Source organism: Bubalus bubalis, chromosome 18 (assembly GCF_019923935.1).
Source record: "Bubalus bubalis isolate 160015118507 breed Murrah chromosome 18, NDDB_SH_1, whole genome shotgun sequence".
Classification (NCBI taxonomy): Eukaryota; Metazoa; Chordata; class Mammalia; order Artiodactyla; family Bovidae; genus Bubalus; species Bubalus bubalis.
Window position 1 is genome coordinate 14424278 of NC_059174.1, and position 19461 is coordinate 14443738.

Sequence of the window (19461 nt, forward strand, 5' to 3'; positions counted from 1 at the left end):
TGTGCTGAACTGCTGGGGACCCTGCAGGGGCCTGTTCTGGGACCTTCTGATGGAGGTAGGATGCTCCCTCATCCCAGGAAAGCCCTATGTTGTCCCAAGCCTGGAATGCTGCCCCTCCCCAGGTCCAGGGCACACCCCTGGTGATAGCGCCCCTGCGTATGGGCCCTGTCCCCTCACCCCCTCCTGTCTCCTCAACTCCCTTCATCTGGCTGAGCACCTGGGCTGAGGCCTGGCTGAGAGTGTCTGCTCAGGGAGGCTCCACCCTTTGGGAGGAATTGTCTGCTCTCTTCTTACTCTTACTCTCACAGACTGGCCCTCCCTGCTGGCTGCCTCTCCAGATCCTGCCCTGGGCTGGGAGGAGTCTTTTGGGGCTGCCTCTTCCAGCCTGGGCTTGTGGGGACAGAGCCAAATGCTAGCCCCCCGTGTGTCACAGTGGAGCCCCCAGAGGCTTCAGCTGGGGGAGGACCAGAGCACAGAGCTCCTGGAGGTTCCTAGAGCAGCCAGCCCCCTGCCCCTGCCCAGCCCTCACCCCTGAGCTCTAGTGTCAGCTGGAAAGGAAGACACTGGTCCGCGAGACTGAGGACAGGGTGATGTTTTAATTGCGCTTTTTTGAAACGAGGTCACGGAAGCTGCAGCAGGAAGGATGAGGGCTGGAGGGGAGACCCTGGGGTGGGCGGGGTGCGGCTGCCCTCATGGGGTCCCTTTTCCGTTAGACTCTTGGCTGTGTCTGGAAATCACCCCTGTGCAGCTGCCCGTCATGTGCAGGAGTGTCGCCCCAGTGCTTGTGCAGAGGTGACTGTTTACTGGCAGGGTGTGCCCAGGGCTTCCACAGAGGAGCCTTTTTTCCTTCCCCAGAAATGTCTCAGTGAAGAAGGGGTCAGGACAGGTGGCCTTGGGGACAGAAAGCAGACTGGACTTGCTGTCATACTGGAAGCTGGTCCTGTCCTCAGCACATAAGCAGCATTGGGAGCAGTCAAGCCTGGCATCCCTGAATTGGGGTTCAGGGGGTGTGCCCAGGTGCCCTCATGTCCCCACCCCCTCAGACTGCTGCACCCCAGACTGGGATGCTAGCCAGGGACACAGACCTACACGTGTGTGTGCCTGTGTGCCTGGTGGGCTGTGGGGACTGGGCAAGCCCTGCCTGCCCTGCTGTCTGAGGCCATCTTGATGGACTTGGCATTCTGCGCTTAGGAAGGTGGGTCTGGCTGACAGGGAGGGAGGAGGACGAGCAAGTTATTGGGGGTGTCTGGCGCTGACAGTGTTCCCGGGCAGCAGCAGGGAGCAGCGGGGAATCAGAGATGATCTGGGGGACTCACTCCCCTATCCACTCCCTGGCTGGACAGCAGACTCCGGTGGGCCGGAGGTCGGCATGGCGGTTCATCCTCTTTCACCGGCAGATCCCCACTCACCCTGGCCCCACCCAGGATTCTGGTGGCAGATGATAACACCGTTCCTGCAGACAAGTCTCTTCTCATCCCTGGGCCTTGTCCCTGATCCAGGGACCAGGAAGGAGCTGATATAAGGCCACTGGGCTGTGCTTATGCTGAAGTGCCTTGAGACCCCAGCCCAGAGCCGCAGTGGGGAGGACGGGCAGTGTCCACGTGGCCACGGCTGTCCGGATCTGCCCCATCTCGGCCCTGGGCCAGCTGGCCTAGTCCTCCTTGGGCCTCTCCACAGTAAGAATCGTGTCCACAATGGCAGGCTGTCGCTCAGGGTCACCAAAGGGCTGCTTCTCACGGTTCTGCTCCGCCCTAGTGCGCGTCCAGGAGGGTGAGCGCAGACAGCCAGCTCGGGGCAGCGGGTGCAGGCCTGGTGGGAACGTGGGCTGGGTCAGTATGGCGGACCAGTCACTCCTGCACCTACTGCCTGGCCTGTTTGTGCCTCCAGCATGGTGTCCGGCCACACCTGGGGGCCCCCTGGTGCCAGCAATGTGTGCATATGGGTCTGGGTGCAGCCTGGGCACTGGCTTTCCTGATGCTCCCAGAAGGGTCCACATGCAGCCAAGGTCCCGCCCTGGGTGTGAGCCTGGCCTGTAGCTGGTGTGGGTGGGGAGTAGGGAGGGAGGAAGGTCTCTGGGCCCCCACACTCCCAGTGGCTTGCATGCCATTTCTTTGGTCAGTGGGGTCCAGTGCTTCCCTGGAACTGAGATGAGCAGCCAGGTTTGGTGAATGCCACCCACTTTGTGCTCTGCCTTTTAATTAAATCTGCATAGTGAATTCTCCTACCGGGGGGCCTGTGGCTGTGGTCTTTTGCTGGTGTTTGAAATCCGAAATTGAGGAGGGGCCGACAATTCCTTAAAGTCAGCAGAAGGGTATGTAAAGTGCAGAAGCAGTGAGTGAGATGGTGCCATGTTGACAAACATGCATTAGGAAGGAAATCATTTTCCAGACCAGGTCTTCAGGGGGCGGTGCTGGGTGGTCTCAGGCCATGGGGCCCCCCACAACACCCTCAGAGCCCGGTGGCAATCCCACCTGCATGTGAGTCGCTGGCCACGTTCTCGTCATCTGAGTCTGCAAAGACCTCGGCCAGCTCCTGGTCAGACATGTCGGTCAGCTCTGTGAGGTCCAGTAGGTCGAAGTGCACCTCCAGGGAGGAGACGCTGCTCAGCGGCTCTGGGGGCAGAGGGGCACGTCAGTGGGCCTGGTGACGGCCAGTGTGGGGGAACAAGGTGGGGTCGACCCATTCCTGGCGCCTGCTCCCTGGGGCACAGCGGGGCCCAGAGACCCGTCCCTGGTCCCAGGGGGCTTGTGGAGCATGATGGGTGGGTGGGCCATACTTACGCCGCCTTTCCGTGACCTGCAGGAGGCCTGGTGCTGGTATGGGGATGCCCAACTCCTCCTCAGCCATGGGAGACTGGCCACTGGTCCCTGTGACAGGGACGGGGGCACTGAGGGCAGCTTGTGGCATGTCGACCTCCTTAACTAAGCCTGCAACAGAGAGGGCGTTACCCGGGAGGGGCTGGGGTCTTCACCCCCACTGCCAGGACGCAGGCTGGGAGGACCTGAGAACCTGGCCCATGGAGCTAGCCCTCAAGGCTCAGGTAGTGACGGGGGTGGTCCTGGGTCAGGAAGGACAGGGCGCTGGGGCTCTCTGAGGAAGCTGACTTTCCCCGGCTCCTCATTCTCTGGTTTCCAGATCCTCTGCCCTCACTACTTGAACGGGAATCACCGCTGGTCTTGCAGGGACCCTTGCTGGTTCTGTCAGAGCCCCCAAGACCCCAGTACTGTCACCTGTCTACTTTTGGTCCCACTAGGGTTTACTAAAGAAGACTATCTTGCAGCTGAAGATGAAGAAGCTATATGGTCAGCAAAAATTAGACTGGGATCTGACTGTGGCTCAGATCATGAACTCTTTATTCCAAGAAGAGTCTGGAGAGTCCTTTGGACGGCAAGGAGATCAAACCAGTGAATCCTTAAGGGAATCAGTCCTGAATATTCATTGGAAGGACTGATGCTGAAGCCCCAATACTCTGGCCACCTGACGGGAAGAACTGACTCATTTGAAAAGACCCTGATGCTGGGAAAGATTGAAGGCGGGAGGAGAAGGGGACGACAGAGGATGAGATGGTTGGATGGCATCACTGACTCGATGGACATGAGTTTGAGCAAGCTCCAGGAGTTGGTGATGGACAGGGAAGCCTGGCGTGCTGCAGTCCATGGGGTTGCAAAGAGTTGGACACAACTGAGCGACTGAACTGAGGGTCTAGTGGACGGTCATACATTTGCTTTAATCCAGCCTGGCCCCAGCTCATGTGTATGTTGTATGTTGTGTTTGAACTCAAAATAACATTCTCATAGTGAAAGAGACCCATTCCCCACCAACCTCACAATTGGGGATGTTCCTCCAGGGATTTTTTCTGCTCAAATTTTGTTTTCATGTAACAGCTTGTCTCTGTCAGGTGAGAGCTGAGGCCCCTTGGGGATCTGCTTGGTGGGCACTGCCACTCAGAGGGGGGGCTTCCACCCAAGGAGGGCCGTGTCCATCCACAGCTCACCCATTCCTCCCTTCCAGAGTGTTCTAGTGTCCCTCCCCCGACAGCCGGGGTCCCAGTCGTCTGTCAGGCATGTGCCCTGAGGCAGCTGGACCCCTTGGCTCCCCTGAGGCGCCTCTCCACAGTGACCTGCCCTCAGCTGAGGGATCCCCCAGCTGAACAGGTGCCCAGTACAGAGTGTGGAGTCCCTCCTCCATCAGCAGTGGGGCCTTGCCGACCCGGCGGGCGAGTGTGGACAGTGGGGTGTGGATGGGGCCACGGGAGCAGCTGCCAAAGGGGATCAGGGGGGCCCAGCACCAACAGCTGCCTTTGAGGGGTGGGCCTGTGCAGCCAGCAGCCTTGACGTGCCTGGCAGGCCGCATAGGTCCACAGGGTCCTGGCTGAGTGGGAAGTGGGACATGGATTTGTGACTGCAGAGCTGGCTGGGCTGCCCCAGCCTCAGAGGGCACCCCTCCCTGGGAAGCGTGACTGAGGGCAGGTGGGCCTGCTGACTGGCAGGGCCTACCCGGCTCTGCCCTGTGCAGTGTCGTCACTGGGGCCCAGGGCTGGCCCTGCCGGACGAGGCTCAGGATCTGGTTTCCACCTCGCTCCCACATCTGGCACATGGTGTCTGAGCATCCTCAGAGGGCAGGGTTACACCCTCTGGCGGCCCAGCCCGCCCAGCCTGACAGGGGCACCTTTTCTGAGCCTCAGAGTTCCTGCTGCAGCTTGAGGCCCAGGAAGCCCTTGGGGCCTTTGTAGGACACGGTTCTGTTTCTTAAGAGATGGCACAGTGGCCAGATCGCCCTTCCCCAAGGGCACATGCGTGCCTGGAGTGTCCTGCTCCTCTTCTGCACACGTGGCCCATCCTGGTGGGTGAGGAGGGTGGCCTCTGTCCAGCTGGGGGCTCCGGCCAGGTGCTGCCATTTCTGTGGAGCCTCCACATGGGGCGGGTGACTCTGGGTTAAGAAGAAGAAGAGTGACAGTAGCTCCTGGTTTTCTGTGCTAGACACAACCCCAGCAAAATGGTTTTCAGCTAATGTCACAACCAGCTATGGGGGAGGGACTGTGAGTTTTGTCCTGTAACACGGAGGGGATCAGCTTGTCACAGGCATGTTAACACAGGGGCTCTGGAGCTGGAACTCTTGGCCACCATTTGCCAGCCCACGGAGGGAGAGGAAACCCTGACCTTGTGCCCACAGGGAAGCTAGGGCCTGACCAGGCAGAAGGGGACTAGGATCAAAGGTGAAGCGGAGGCCAGGAGAAGGCCCTGAGGGAGCCTGGCTGCTCTGGGTGAGCTGGGTAGGAAAGCACCTACCTGCATGTTTATGGAATGGGACTTGGTCCAAGTGGAAAGGAGGATGTCTACAGCTTCTGAGATGGGGGCAGGGCAAGCAGATGTGCCTCCTTATAGACCTTGGGATCCAGGGGCCCCTCCAGCCCCCACAGGCACAGTGGCCTCTTGTATTGATTGTAAGAAGCACATATCAAATTTCGGTGTGTCTGAAACAGCACCATTTAGCTGATGGTGTTGCAGAGCCAATGGAATATGTTAACCGTGAATTTTTAAGTCACCTTCTGTTGACTTTTTTATTCCTCCTTCTCCCTTTGGCAGTGGTCTGCTCTTTACTTTGTAAATCCTGGTGTCCTGGCCTGTGTCAGAGCTTTGGGAAGAGGGAGGGAGCAGTGGAAGACACAACTTTGGCATCAAGGACGCTGATCTTTCAGCCGGAAGTGAAGGAAACAGGCCCTTGGCTTGGTCCTTGCGCACGGCAGGTGCACCGTAAATGCTGGTTGAACGAATGAGCCCGAGACCCCACCCAGAGTTCCTAAGCAGCTGTGCTACCTGAGTCTGTCTGATACCCTCTTGATAGACCTCTGTAGGAAGAAGGGACAGATTCTCCATGGGTGAGACCCCCTGTTCTTCCTGGGGTGTGAAGCAGAGCAGTGACTGATCACACAGGTAGACACAGGGGCAAGGGTCCTTGCCTGTGGCCCAGAAGTAACCCCAGGGTTGCCCAGGCCAGGGCAAAGGTGAGGGGTGTTTCTAGTTCCCCAGGAAGCTCAGCATGGATCAGTAGCCCAGTGCAGGCCCCATTGAAGAAGTGCAGCCTGTGACTCCTGCAGGGGGACCTGCTGCCCTGACCTGTGGAAGCACTGAGGCAGTACCTGCATGGGGAGACTGGAACTAGGGGGCCACAGTCCTGCCCTGCCCAGGGTCCGCTGTGAACAGATATGGTAGGGTTACCCTGTGCTATGCTGCTGACCTATTTTCCAGCACATTCGTGCCAAGAACTTGGCCCAGATCTCAAGTTCCCTGCTGTGTGCCCAGGACTTTGCCCCAAGCCTGGAGGAGGGGTTCTGCACACACCCACCACAAATGAGTGAATTAATGAAGTGAATGAATGAATAGCATAAAACCAACATGGCTGCAGCAAAGGAGGTGTGGGCACCATCCCCTATGTCGAGGGTGCCTGGTGGATGCTGTCTCAGCTCAGCCCCAGGGTTGGGCCCCAGCCCCTCTCTCAGATGGACAAGACTTGGAGGTGGGTGGGCTAGACGCTTGGTCTCCCAACAGCACATTGCAGAGTGCACCCCCAACTCTCCCCTCCTTGTCTGTGCATTTGATATTAAATTATTGATTCATTTAGGTTTTAATTATAAAACCTTATAGAAGTAATTTCAGAAGTACTTAAGATGAAATAATACGTCTAGATTTGCCACATTAGTACTGAAGGAAGGCTGGTGGAAGTGGGTGAGCAGCTGGCCGGGGCCACGCGGGGGGCTTCAGCTTTCTGTTCTACTTCTGTATGTGCCCCTCTCTCCAGTATAAGTTCCCAGAAGTTGGCAAACTCGGAATGACAGTCACAGCCACCCACACGTGACCCCTGTCGGGTAGGTGCCTGTGGGGTAAGAAGTCTGTCTGCGGGCTTTGGCCCCAGACCCACTGTGTGCCTGCACAGAGTAGGCACCTGGTGAACACAGGTCTCTGGGGCTCCAGAACACTCCCTTCCCTCACGCCTGCTGTCTGCTCTCTTGATCTGCAGGGAAGGGGGGTCTGTCTCCACTGAGGAGTGGTCACGGAGCTCAGAGGGGTCTAGCTGCCGGCCTCCCTAAGCCCTTGCTCACCAAGCCTTCCCCATGGAATCATCATAAGGTCTCACGGAAGCCCTGGGGTCCTGGTGCAGCCCACAGGAATACAAAACAAAGAAAACCACACCCACTGTCCCCCACCCTCCCCAGTGTTTCTCCTGGTGCTCAGGAGGAGGGTGACAAGGGCCCCCAGAAGGTGTCTGGAACGCACCTGCCCAGCTCAGACTTCAGACAGCAGTGAGTGGACTGACTGCTTCAGGACACTTCATGGCTAGCATTTGGGTCTCCAGAGGCGGCCCTCGTGGGCTACGTGGCCCCCGGCGGATCCCTGTGTGCTCAGGGAGTGGCTCCTGGGGAGGGGACCTCCAAGAAAGCCTAGGTGTGCCTGGGGTCTGGCCTGCTGGGTGGAGGAGCCCAGCAGTTTGCATCCAACTTCCTAGGCCGACGGCACAGGAAAACCCTTCCTGAAAGGGAACGTTCCTAGAGTTTTCCTCTCACCATCGGGCCAGGGTCAGGCTAGGGCCAGACTCCCAGGGGAGAGACCCCCGAGTATATCTCCACCGTGTGGACAGCTGACAGAGGCCCTGAGGAGGGGTCACTCCGTTCACCCCTCGACTCCCAGGTGTGTGCGCTCCTGGCCGCGCCAGGGCAAGCAACCCCTGCAGGCGTGGGAGCCCCCGCAGGCCGAGCCCGGGGCATCATCCGCCTCCCTCGCTCCGAGCCCGAGCCTGAGCCTGTATCTCAGCCTGGTGCCCCGCAGCATCCCGGCTGCCGCCTCCCCGCCCAACCCCCAGAGAGGTTCGGCACGGCCGAACAAAGCAGATGCGCGGCTGAGAGTGTAGCCTCCCCCCTACGCCTTGCTGACTTGGACCCCTTCTCTGGTCCAGGCACGCCCCCATCTCCCGGATCCCTGGCTCTGCTGGGAGGGGGCGCAGGACCAAATTGTGCGCCGCCCACTCAGGAGCGCGCCGGGCACCGCTGCCCCGGCCGGGAGCGCGGAGGACGAGGGGGCGGGGACGCGGTCCGTGCGCCTCTAGCCCAGCGCGGGGGCCGCTCCCGGAGGTACCCCGGCCTGGCTTCCCCAGCACGGCGGGCTTAGGCTTCCACGCTTCGGCCCGGCATAGGGGAACTCGGAGCTGCCTGCGGGTCTTGGCGGCCCTGGGGCGTGGTCGGTGAGAGGGCCGGGGGAAAGGACTGCGGGGAGGCGCAGATCTCGGGCTCAGGGGGGCCACACTCACCTCCCGGGCTGGCGCCCTCCGAGGGCTCCATGCGGCCGGTAGGGCCTGGGAGCCGCGCGCGCGGCGGCGGCGGCGTCACCCGGCCCCGGCGCCCCTGCAGCTGCGGCGGCGACTCGGCCCCGACTCCCTGCGCAGCGCATCGGGGCAGCAGCCGGGGGACCGCGGCGGCGGGGAGGAGCCCGCGGGGCGGGGCGCGCAGCTGCTCCGGGGCCGGGTCCCGCCCCCCCCGCCCCGCCCCCGCCGTCTCCTCCTCTGCCCCCGCAGCACAGGTGCGGCCCCGCCCCGCCCTGCTCGCGCCCCCTGTCGGCCCCTGCAGACCCTTCCCCGCCGACAGCACCCCTCCGTCCGGCTTCCCACCCGGACCTGCCCGCGGCCCCCATCCCTGGCCTGGTCCCTGCGCGCACCCTCACTCAGCAGCCGCGCCACCGTGCGGGATCATCCTCACGCATCTGTGGGACTCCAACGACGTGCCGGCGCTCCGCGGGGCATGGAGGGACGGGCACAACATCCTAGGGCCCGTAAGCATTGCACACCGTGGCAAATGCTTTGGAGAGACGCGGTGCGGGGATTGGGGCGTGGGGGGAATGGGGAGGGAAGAGAGGAAGGGAGGTAAGGAAAGGGAGGCGGGCAGAGAGGGGGCGTCCCGGAAGGCAGGCAGGCAGCGTCTGGGCGTGCCGAGAGCTCCAAACAGTTCAGCGGAGTCCCACTTTCAGTCGCTGGTCCCCTGCACAAGGCCCTGGAATGCAGCCCTGTGCCAAGCCCTTGATGCACAGTATCGCATTTCATTCTCCTGGGGAATCCTTAGCAGACGAGGCCCTGATTTTCCAGGTGAAGCTGAACACGGGGTGGGGAGGGGCGGGGGCAGGGAATTGCGACCAAGGTGCACAGCCGGTCACAGGAAGCCAGAGGAGTCAAGTGCAAGCCCCTGGTCTACACAACGACAAACCAACCAAAGAAGAGCGTCAGGAAGACAGACTTGTTCCTAGCTGGGAGTGGAGAAATTCTCAGAGGAGGAAGGTGTGAACTTGGTGTTTTCAGAAAAGGTACCCTCCTAAGGCATCTTCAGCCATCCGAGGCCTCAGTCCTCTCCAGTCACCCCGAGCCCATAGCTAAGCTTTGTCAACTGTCAGTCAGTGAGGCAGGCTAATAATTTCTATTTTTCTTTAGCTTACAAAACAAAGAAAAACTGCTAAAATGATGTCATGACCCATTAGGACAAGCCGCTGCAGTTTGCACTCCAAGAGGCAGGTCAGTCCCTCTGGGACAAAGCTGAGGGTGGTGGGGGTATAAGCCTTGAGAAGTCTGGACAGTAGGTGGACACTGGCTACTGGGGTGGAAGTTTGTATTGTCTCACAATGGTCAGAGCAGTATCTCTGATTCCCCATGTCTTCCAGAACCTTCTGGTTCCATCCAGCCATACCCTGTCTGTGCTCCTGCTCGCACCTGGGCAAGGCTTGTGCTGCTCTGACCAGTGGACTGTGTCCAGCTGATGCCATGTGACTCCAATGCTGGGTCTTAAGTAGGAGTCAGGTCTCACTCCCCAGGCTCTGCTGGAATTCGGCCACTCTGTGTGAGAAAGCCCAGGCCATTTGAAGGGCCACTTGAGTGTTGTCTGGCCCACAGTAGCCAATGAACCAGATGTAAGGTCTCAGGCAGGAGCCAGACTCTTCCTTTGAGCCACTCTCCCTGGGGTGGGGGTAATACATGGAACCAAGGTGAGCTGTCCCCACAGGGTCCCAGCCAAGTTGCAGATTCATGGGCAAAACAGATGTTGTCACTATATTAAGCCATTTCATTTCGGGGCCAACCTGTCACACAGCCATAGTAACTATAACAGTCTTGGTGTTTAATAATTATCCCCATTTGACAGATGAGTAAGTGGATACACAGGGAGTCTTGTCCAGGGCACCAGCTGATCTGACTCCAGAGGCCAGGGTCAAACTTTTCGTTCAAAACATTTTCATGGAAGTCAACTATACTTCAATTAAAAAAAATTAAACTAAATAAAAAGAAAAAATCAAACAATAGTAGAATAGCATAATTAACCCACTTATACCCATCATTCAGATTCAGTGATTACTGACTCATGGCTGATCGTATTTCTTCTCTGCTTTCAATGCCTTCTTCCACTTCTGGGTTGTTTTGAAGCAAATCCTATATGTATTATGTCATTTCTTTTGTAAATACTTCCCTGTTGATCTCTAAAAACGTTTAGTCTTCTTGAGGACTCTGTTATGCTAACATTCAGGCCTCCATCGAGCTGCTGTTGTGATCTGAGGCAATTTACCTGGATGACCATGTACGTGGGTGTTAGGAAGGGCCAGATATTCACCATAGGTCATTGGGTTTGTATTAACATTTGGTCTGTCATTTTGTAGGAAACTCAGATGTCTTTTATCTGGGTTTCTGAGATGCTCAGCTTGATGCCGATTAAAAGTATCTCAAGCCACCCATGTGGAGAAAGGCTCTTTTCTATAAATGTGAACTCAAATTCAGTATGAAAAGCACAGGTCGCCATGGGCCTTGTGGGGAGCCCAGAGAGCTGGCAACAAGGCCTCCCTGAACTCTTCATCTCTCCAGTGCACACTGATAAACCGTGCTGTGCTGTTCATTTGTGACAAACGAATACCCTGTCTTGTTATCCTGAGCTAACCCTCCTATTCTTGCCCTTTTTGTTGAAAGGAATTATTGTTAATGCATTCGTTTAATTCAGGACTCCCAGCCAGAATTCTAAAGCAAAAAGCCAGTCAGCATGAGGCACCTAGCATAGTAAGTGCTAAATAATAATCATTAGCACTCTGTGCTACCCGGCTGCACTGTCTTACTTGCCAGAACTCCTGTGGGAGGAGCCTACCTTAGGGGAGAAGACCCCTATCAGATCACATGTGTCTGACACAGGCTCAGGCTCTTGCCAGCCCAGGCACAGAGACCTCCCTCCCAGAGGCCTCCTCAGACCTCCCAGAGGCCCTGGGGCTGCTATAAATGTCACTCTTTGTGCCAGTCAGTTGATACAGGCCTTCCAAAGGGCCATTCCTCTCCAGGAACAATCAAGTCCTGGGTGGTCAAACAGGAACCCCCCAGGCTCGTTGCTGTGGCTCTCTTTCCTGACCGGAGCCTTTCTCCACTATTCACATTCTGTGCCCAAGGCAGTTCTCCAGGGAAAGAAGATTCCTCTCCATCCCCAAACTAACAGAAAACCTTGACCTACTGTAAAACCACTGTTTCGTAAGATGCTAATGTTAAGAGTGTGGAAAAGAAGACAACAAATGGTGTTGTTTTGGGTATAGGTAGCTGGATGGTAGGAGGGATCAGAAATTCTCTCTGCAATTTGTAAAGCAGTTAGCAGTTTTCAGAGCAAGAGGTTAGAGGGAAGAAACCCCCTGAAGACTTTTTTTCCTGCAGAGCTCGCCTGGAAACCCGTAGCAAAGGTTTCTAGTTTTTCCTCACCAGGAGGACAAAGTCTCTTTAGGAAGAGCAGTTAGTTTTTGTGAAGGGGAGACTTGCTGATTTCAAAACTGTGGACCCCGCTGGAATATGTTTTTCTCGCCTTACTTTTGCTTCCTCTGAGGCTTTGTGAAAATCCAGCTGTCTTCCAGCCTCAGGTGGGAGTAATCGTCAAAGGGGGACAGGGTGAGGTGAGGCCCAAGGGCAGAGGTTCCGCGAAAATTTGAATCTAATTTGGGTAAAGTCGCGGTGTGGCCGCCTCCTCTCGCTCACTCTTGGAGTTCATGCACTGTAGGTCTTGTACCCACGTAGAGTACGTAACAAGTGGACGGAAACCGCTCCTCCAACCTCCGTGGAGCTTAAGTTTTAGTGGGGAAGACCCGCAGTAAACAAGACCTGTCCCGAAAGGAATGCGTCCCCAGGCGTCTTGGAGAGGTAGCTTGTGGATAATGTCCAGCTTCGGCACAAATATACAGACTCCGCCTGGTTAGTTGCTAAGGACTCCTGCCGTTGCGAGGCACCAGCCCTGCCGGCGGGCTCTCGCGATGGTTCTCGAGACTTCGCGCGGGACCTTGCAGTCGTTGCCTGGAGACGGCGCATCCTGGGAAGGCCGGGCGCTTTGGTTTGTTGGTCCAGACAGGCGGGAAACCACAACCATGGTGAGGCAGTCTCGTAGGGTCCGCGCCGGGGCCCTGGGGCTCAGAGGTCGGCGGGCCTTGCGCGCCGGGAGTCCCCGGGACGGGAGATCTGTAGCTTTGGCATCTTGGAGCTACGGGCTTGGTGCTCTGGGGGGTGGCGGGGATGTCCTCGCGGGGAGGGCCTAGGGTGCCGGGAGCCGGACGCGGCTCCCTCGTGGAGCTGAGAGATCTGGTCTCTCCAGAATCCTGTGCACACCGGGATGGTGGTCAGAGAGCACCGTCTCCCCCGCCCCCAGACCTAGGGCCCGGTGTGTACGTGTCCGGACCGGAAAACCTGGGTCGAGTGGCTTCCCTACCTGGAATGGAAGGCTCATTGATCAGATCCTTGGGAAACAAAGGTCCTCCAGTCTCTGGGATCGAGAGCCTGGGGTATACCATGGTGGCCAGAGGGTCCTGACAGCGGTTCCGGAGCACGTAGAGTCCCCAGGGCAGAGCTTGGGCAAACCTGCGAGGAGTCAGGTGGGAACTGAGCAGAGCGGAGCTTGGTGCCTCTGGGGTTCTCCATCCCCACCCACTCTGTGGTAGGGCTCTCAGCTGCGCACTCCCCTCTGTGCTGTACGGGCTGTAGGTCACCCAGTTTCCAGGCAGGTGTGGCAGGGTGGCCATCAGTGTGGGGACCCCTCTGTGTGTGGGGGCCCCAGGGGTTCTAGAGGCCCCACCCACTCACTGCCTTACTCCCAGATGCTGAGTGGTGACAAGCTCCCGGGCTCTTCTGATGGGTTGGACTTCTTGGAGTAGAGAGTTAGAAAGAGGGCAGTGTTTTAGGAGTGAAGATTTCAGCAGCTCTGTCTTTTGCAAGTCAGCTGGGTAAAGATACATCATCACATTTGGTGATGCACACTAAAATACATCTACTTTCACTAACTTGTGGGAAATATGCATGATTTTCCTTTTTTTTTCTTGTTACTTTGTGCTTTCCAACATTTCCTCATAAACTTTTTTGGTAATAAAAATGTTACAGAGACGTGTAGATGCGTGCCTATGTACAGACAAAAGCAGGAGCCACAGAAACCTGGGAGAAGTGAGGGCAGAGGATAAGGCGTTAGTTTTCTTTCTGTTGAGTGGCCCCTGGAGAGGGAGTGGTGCCGAAGGTCCCCTCTGGCACCTTGGAGAAGTGGTTAAAAGCAGGTGTCACCCCACTGACAGAGCCCACAGTGTGTGAGTGCCAGTCTGTGCCAGCAGTCTTCACCCTGGGTCTCTGAGGCACCCACCTTGCACCCATGGAGCGATATATTGCAGGTTTCTCTCTGGCACGCCAAACACTGTAGTCTGTGCTGCTGGGGATACTCCTTTGTGAGGGCGAGTAGATTTTGCTCCACACCAAGGAAGTCTCTGCTGTATACAAGGAACATGTTCTCTCTCTTCCTTTCCGAGGGCAAGCAATATTCTCTTCTGAGAAGGGAGATTTCTCCTTGCTGTTCCAAAGGTGTCAACAGAATGTGCCTGTGGTTAAGGATGGGAAACCTTAGGGCAGAGTGAGGCGGCCCGGGTGGAAGCCTGAGACAGTGGGCAGTCAGATGGAGGTTCCAGGCAGAAATTCCTCTCTCGAATGGCCCTGAAAGGGAATGAACCAGCCAGAAGTGAACCCTAACCCGACCGTGTGTTCTTCAACCCAAGGCGCCCAAAAAGAAAGGGAAGAAAGGCAAAGGCAAAGGCACTCCGATTGTTGATGGGCTGGCTCCGGAGGACATGAGCAAGGAGCAGGTGAGCGGGCTGGCCGGGCCGCGGCCCCTTGTTGGGTGGGTGGGATGGGTTTGCTGCCCCACGCTGGTCCTAGGAACTTCTTTTAGGTCACAGCACCCCAGCTCCTTGTCTGCCTCCCCTCAGTCTGGCTCCTGCCGTCTGTCCACACCAGGACATGTGAAACAGTGCAGCACGTGTGATGGGTAAACTTTTCTCTAGGGTAGTAGGAATTTGGAAGGAAATGTTTTTCTGATATAAAAGCTATTTTAAGTTTTTTTCATTCTTACCCTTTTTAGGCCCCTACTGTTTACAGAGATGTTAATCATAGTATATACACTTATAGCATTCTCATTTATTTGATTTACTATTAAACACTGTGAGTTATTTTAGGCTGGTTGTTCATTTCAATGACATTAAGAGCTAGGGAACATGATTTGATTAATTACAGTTTCAATTGAAAGGCTCCCGAAACCTATAACCTGTGCAACCCATGAGAGCAAATGTGGTCTGGAACTGTTCATGACTCTTACTTACTTTTGATGGTTTTAAGATAAAAGAAATCGAAGGAGACTCAACGAGGCATAAGACCTGAAGATGGAGAGCTGGGCAGGGGCCCTTGAAAGTGGTGAATAGGCTCTGTTTCTCACACAGGGAAGCCATCGGCAGTGTCTTAGAGGGTAATGAGGTCAGGTTGTGCTTTGAGGGGGTCACTGGGGCTGCCTCATGGAGGTTGGCTTACCCGCTGTTCACCCCAATAATCGGACTATTTCCTGCCTACGGGTTTACTTCCTGTCCTGTGACATGGCAGGGGTCAGTCTGCAGAGCTTGGAAGCTCTTGGGGTCCAGGCAGTAGTAAGATGAGAGATTCAGGGCAGCTGTGGCCAGGTCTGAATTTGGCAATAAGGAGTTCATGATCTGAGCCACAGTCAGCTCCTGGTGTTGTTTTTGCTGACTGTATAGAGCTTCTCCATCTTTGGCTGCAAAGAATATAATCATTCTGATTTCGGTGATGGCCACCTGGTGATGTCCATGTGTAGAGTCTTCTCTTGTGTTGTTGGAAGAGGGTGTTTGCTATGACCAGTGCGTTCTTTTGGCAAAACTCTATTAGCCTTTTCCCTGCTTAATTCTGTACTCCAAGGCCAAATTTGCCTGTTACTCCAGGTGTTTCTTGTCTTCCTACTTTTGCATTCCAGTCCCCTGTAATGAAAAGGACATCTTTTTTGGGTGTTAGTTTTAAACGGTCTTGTAGATCTTCATAGAACTGTTCAACTTCAGCTTCTTCAGCGTTACTGGTCGGGGCATAGACTTGGATTATTGCAAAAATCAGATTTAAATTAAAGAAATTTAGGTATGACCTAAATCATATCCCTTATGATTATACAGTGGAAGTGAGAAATAGATTTAAGGGACTAGATCCGATAGACAGAGTGCCTGATGAACTATGGACAGTGGTTCGTGACATTGTACAGGAGACAGGGAGCAAGACCATCCCCAAGAAAAAGAAATGCAAAAAAGCAAAATGGCTGTCTGAGGAGGCCTTACCTATAGCTGTGAAAAGAAGAGAAGCGAAAAGCAAAGGAGAAAAGGAAAGATATAAGCATCTGAATGCAGAGTTCCAAAGAATAGCAAGGAGAGATAAGAAAGCCTTCCTTAGTGATCAGTGCAAAGAAATAGAGGAAAATAATAGAATGGGAAAGACTAGAGATGTCTTCAAGAAAATTAGAGATACCAAGGGAACATTTCATGCAAAGATGGGCTCAATAAAGGACAGAAATGGGATGGACTTAACAGAAGCAGAAGATATTAAGAAGAGGTGGCAAGAATACACAGAAGAACTGTACAAAAAAGATCTTCATGACCCAGAAAATCATGATGATGTGCTGACTTACCTAGAGCCAGACATCCTGGAATGTGAAGTCAAGTGGGCCTTAGGAAGCATCATTACAAACAAAGCTAGTGGAGGTGATGTAATTCCAGTTGAGCTATTTCAAATCCTAAAGATGATGCTGTAAAAGTGCTGCACTCAATATGCCAGCAAATTTGGAAAACTCAGCAGAGGCCACAGGACTGGAAAAGGTCAGTTTTCATTCCAATCCCAAAGAAAGGCAATGCCAAAGAATGCTCAAACTACCACACAATTGCACTCATCTCACACGCTAGCAAAGTAATGCTCAAAATTCTCCAAGCCAGACTTCAGAAATATGTGAACCGTGAACTTCCAGATGTTCAAGCTGGATTTAGAAAAGGCAGAGGAACCAGAGATCAAATTGCCAACGTCTGCTGGATCATCAAAAAAGCAAGAGAGTTCCAGAAAAACATCTATGTCAAAGCCCTTGACTGTGTGGATCATAATAAACTGTGGAAAATTCTGAAAGAGATGGGAATACCTGACCACCTGACCTGCCTCTTGAGAAATCTGTATGCGGGTCAGGAAGCAACAGTTAGAACTGGACATGGAACAACAGACTGGTTCCAAATAGGAAAAGGAATATATCAAGGCTGTATATTGTCACCCTGCTTATTAAACTTATATGCAGAGTACATCATGAGAAACGCTGGTCTGGAAGAAGCACAAGCTGGAATCAAGATTGCTGGGAGAAATATCAATAACCTCCGATATGCAGATGACACCACCCTTATGGCAGAAAGTGAAGAAGAACTAAAGAGCCTCTTGGTGAAAGTGAAAGAGAGTGAAAAAGTTGGCTTAAAGCTCAACATTCAGAAGACTAAGATCATGGCATCCGGTCCCATGACTTCATGCCAAATAGATGGGGAAACAGTGGAAACAGTGGCTGACTTCATTTTTCTGGGCTCCAAAATCACTGCAGATGGTGACTGCAGCCATGAAATTAAAGATGCTTACTCCTTGGAAGGAAAGTTATGACCAACCTAGACAGCATATTAAAAAGCAGAGACATTACTTTGCCAACAAAGGTCTGTCTAGTCAAGGCTATGGTTTTTCCAGTAGTCATGTATGGATGTGAGAGTTGGATTGTAAAGAAAGCTGAACGCTGAAGAATTGATGCTTTTGAACTGTGGTGTTGGAGAAGACTCTTGAGAGTCCCTTGGACTGCAAGGAGATCCAACCAGTCCGTCCTAAAGGAGATCAGTCCTGGGTGTTCACTGGAAGGACTGATGTTGAAGCTGAAACTCCAATACTTTGGCCACCTCATGCGAAGAGCTGACTTATTGGAAAAGACCCTGATGCTGGGAAAGACTGAGGGCAGGAGGAGAAGGAGACAACAGAGGATGAGATGGTTGGATGGCCTTACAGACTCAATGGACATGAGTGTGGGTGAACTCCAGGAGTTGGTGATGGACAGGGAGGCCTGGCTTGCTGCAGTCCATGGGGTCGCAAAGGGTTGGACACGACTGAGCGACTGAACTGAACTGTCACCAAGTTGCTGCAGGGTTACCCTGTGGGCGTTGGGCTTCAGAGCTGTTTTCTGATATTTGAAGACAAGTGAGAAATCCAGATATTTATAAGAAGTCTAAATATCGAGTGAGGGAACATCCAGCATGAGCCAGAGTCTGGTTTAGATGATTCGTTTGAGTGACACGAAGGCAGCAGGCCCTCAGGTCAGGACTTTTCCTGGGGAGCCGAGCCCCACCCCAGCCCTAGTCCTCCCAGTCTCCTGGCTGCCCTTCTTTGCTGAGTTGTTGTCTTGGCCGTCTCTTGAAGTAATACATCTGGTTTCCTTGTGGGGAACATGGTTATCAAAAGAGGGAAACTTTACAGCCTGGGCCTGAGCTTATGGTCAAAAGGTAACTAATTCTTGCAAGTGAGAGTCTCAAGAAACTGGAAATCTGTCCTTTTTTCTTTTTCTTTTACCTATTTGCATATTTGCATTTGGCTCTGGATCAAACCCTCTTGACTGTTTCAGATCTACTGGTTTTGTCTGCTATTTTTTGCTTGATGTGTATCCTTAAAGGTGAAAGGTTTTTACATTTTATATCATTTGTATGAAAATATTTGCATCATTTTCATATCTTTGTATCAGAGGTCCATATGACCTTCTGGCTAATATACTCTTGTTTCTCAACCATGCTGTTTAGAAGCAACTTGGATCATGTGCATTTTAGTTGTTTGTTGTTGTACTAACAGTGTTGCTAATATCTTTAAGTGGAACACTCCTGTGTTCTTTTGAGAAATTTCTTTAGTGTAAATTCCCAGGGATGAATAAAAGGATATAATCATATTATGACTCTTGGCCAAACACAAGAGATTTCTGGTGTCTGCTGATGTCCCCTGTCCCTGAGCCTTCCCGGCACTCTGTGTTAGGTTCTCACTTTTCACTCATGGTTTACTTTGAGATGAGAGCAGCGCCCCCAGCGTCTTCCTGGCCTTTCTCTGCCCACCCTCCCTTGGCCGCGGGTGGGCCCTCTGGCTGCCTCACCCCGCTCTGCCCGCCAGGTGGAGGAGCACATCGGCCGCATCCGGGAGGAGCTGGACCGTGAACGAGAGGAGCGCAACTACTTCCAGCTGGAGCGTGACAAGATCCACACTTTCTGGGAGATCACTCGGAGGCAGCTGGAGGAGAAGAAGGCCGAGCTGCGGAACAAGGACCGGGAGATGGAGGAGGCCGAGGAGAGGCACCAGGTGGAGATTAAGGTGAGGGGGCTGGCCCCATCCCATGGGAGTCGCCGTGCGCAGAGGAGCTGGCCCGAGGTCCAGGGGCATGGTCGTGCCTTGCTTTGGGGTCACCGCCCTTTGTGTCCTTTGACATTGGGAACTTGAAGGTATTTTTTAATAGCAAAGCAGGTATGTTCAGGTGAGCATGTGAGCCTATGTGTGCAGGTGAGAAGTCATGTAGAGGTGCGCAGGTGGGCATGTGTGTGCAAGCGAGCCTGTGTGTGCAGGCGAGCATACGTGTGTGCAGGTGAGTGGACAGAGCGGGTGAGCAGCGGCACTCCCTCACCCCCAGGTCTACAAGCAGAAGGTGAAGCACCTGCTGTACGAGCATCAGAGCAGCCTGACGGAGATGAAGGCGGAGGGCACCGTGGTCATGAAGCTGGCGCAGAAGGAGCACCGTGCACAGGAGGGGACGCTGCGCCGGGACATGCGGGCACTGAAGGTGGAGCTGAAGGAGCAGGAGCTGGCCAACGAGGTGATGGTGAAGAACCTGAGGCTGGTAGGTGCCAGGGCAGCTGTGAACGTGTCAACTTAGCCACACCTGGGAATTCATGCTGCTGCTAAGTCGCTTCAGTCATGTCCGACTCTGTGCGACCCCATGGACTGCAGCCTACCAGGTTCCTCTGTCCATGGGATTTTCCAGGCAAGAGTACTGGAGTGGGTTGCCATTTTTGGTTCTATATAAAAAGCCTGCCGGTGGGC

The 19461-nt window shown here is 54.4% G+C and overlaps 2 protein-coding genes across 14 annotated transcripts in view; one reads left to right on the top strand and one right to left on the bottom strand.

The window, feature by feature from the left end:
- Positions 1-577: 577 nt before the first annotated feature.
- Positions 578-8844, bottom strand: DBNDD1 (dysbindin domain containing 1). Of its 5 annotated transcripts, none has more exons than XM_025268597.2 (5): positions 8706-8844; positions 4801-4929; positions 2781-2927; positions 2472-2612; positions 578-1809 (listed from the first exon to the last, which is right to left on the bottom strand). In XM_025268597.2, the coding sequence occupies exons 2-5, from the start codon at positions 4895-4897 to the stop codon at positions 1652-1654; spliced, it is 543 nt and encodes a 180-aa protein (XP_025124382.1). In that variant the 5' UTR covers positions 4898-4929; positions 8706-8844; the 3' UTR covers positions 578-1651. The 5 variants fall into 5 exon arrangements, with proteins under 5 accessions (XP_025124382.1, XP_006062832.1, XP_044787134.1 ...); XM_006062770.3 differs by lacking the exon at positions 8706-8844 and adding an exon at positions 8302-8471; XM_044931199.1 differs by lacking the exon at positions 4801-4929 and having other exon boundaries at positions 8706-8840.
- Positions 8729-19461, top strand: part of GAS8 (growth arrest specific 8) — a 33918-nt gene continuing 23185 nt past the window's right edge. For 4 of the 9 annotated variants that reach the window (XM_044931194.1, XM_044931195.1, XM_044931193.1 and 1 more), the window contains exons 1-4: positions 12283-12404; positions 14061-14147; positions 18541-18738; positions 19052-19258. In XM_044931194.1, the coding sequence (XP_044787129.1) occupies positions 12291-12404; positions 14061-14147; positions 18541-18738; positions 19052-19258 (606 nt within the window). In that variant the 5' untranslated portion in view covers positions 12283-12290. Of the gene's footprint in view, positions 8820-9201; positions 9345-9468; positions 9550-12281; positions 12405-12625; positions 12903-14060; positions 14148-18540; positions 18739-19051; positions 19259-19461 lie in introns of those variants that run through there. The other 5 variants (XM_044931197.1, XM_044931196.1, XM_044931192.1 and 2 more) reach the window with 5 other exon arrangements.

Bases quoted from the DNA above. Each gene is read 5' to 3' on its own strand.
- DBNDD1 (XM_006062770.3), bottom strand. From the start codon at position 8,332: ATGGAGCCCTCGGAGGGCGCCAGCCCGGGAG. The intron at 4,930-8,301 runs GTGAGTGTGGCC...TTCTTAACCCAG, and splicing joins GGAGGGCGCCAGCCCGGGAG to AGTCACCCGCCCCATGTGGA. The intron at 1,810-2,471 runs GTGGGATTGCCA...CGTTCCCACCAG, and splicing joins GGCCAGCGACTCACATGCAG to GCCTGCACCCGCTGCCCCGA.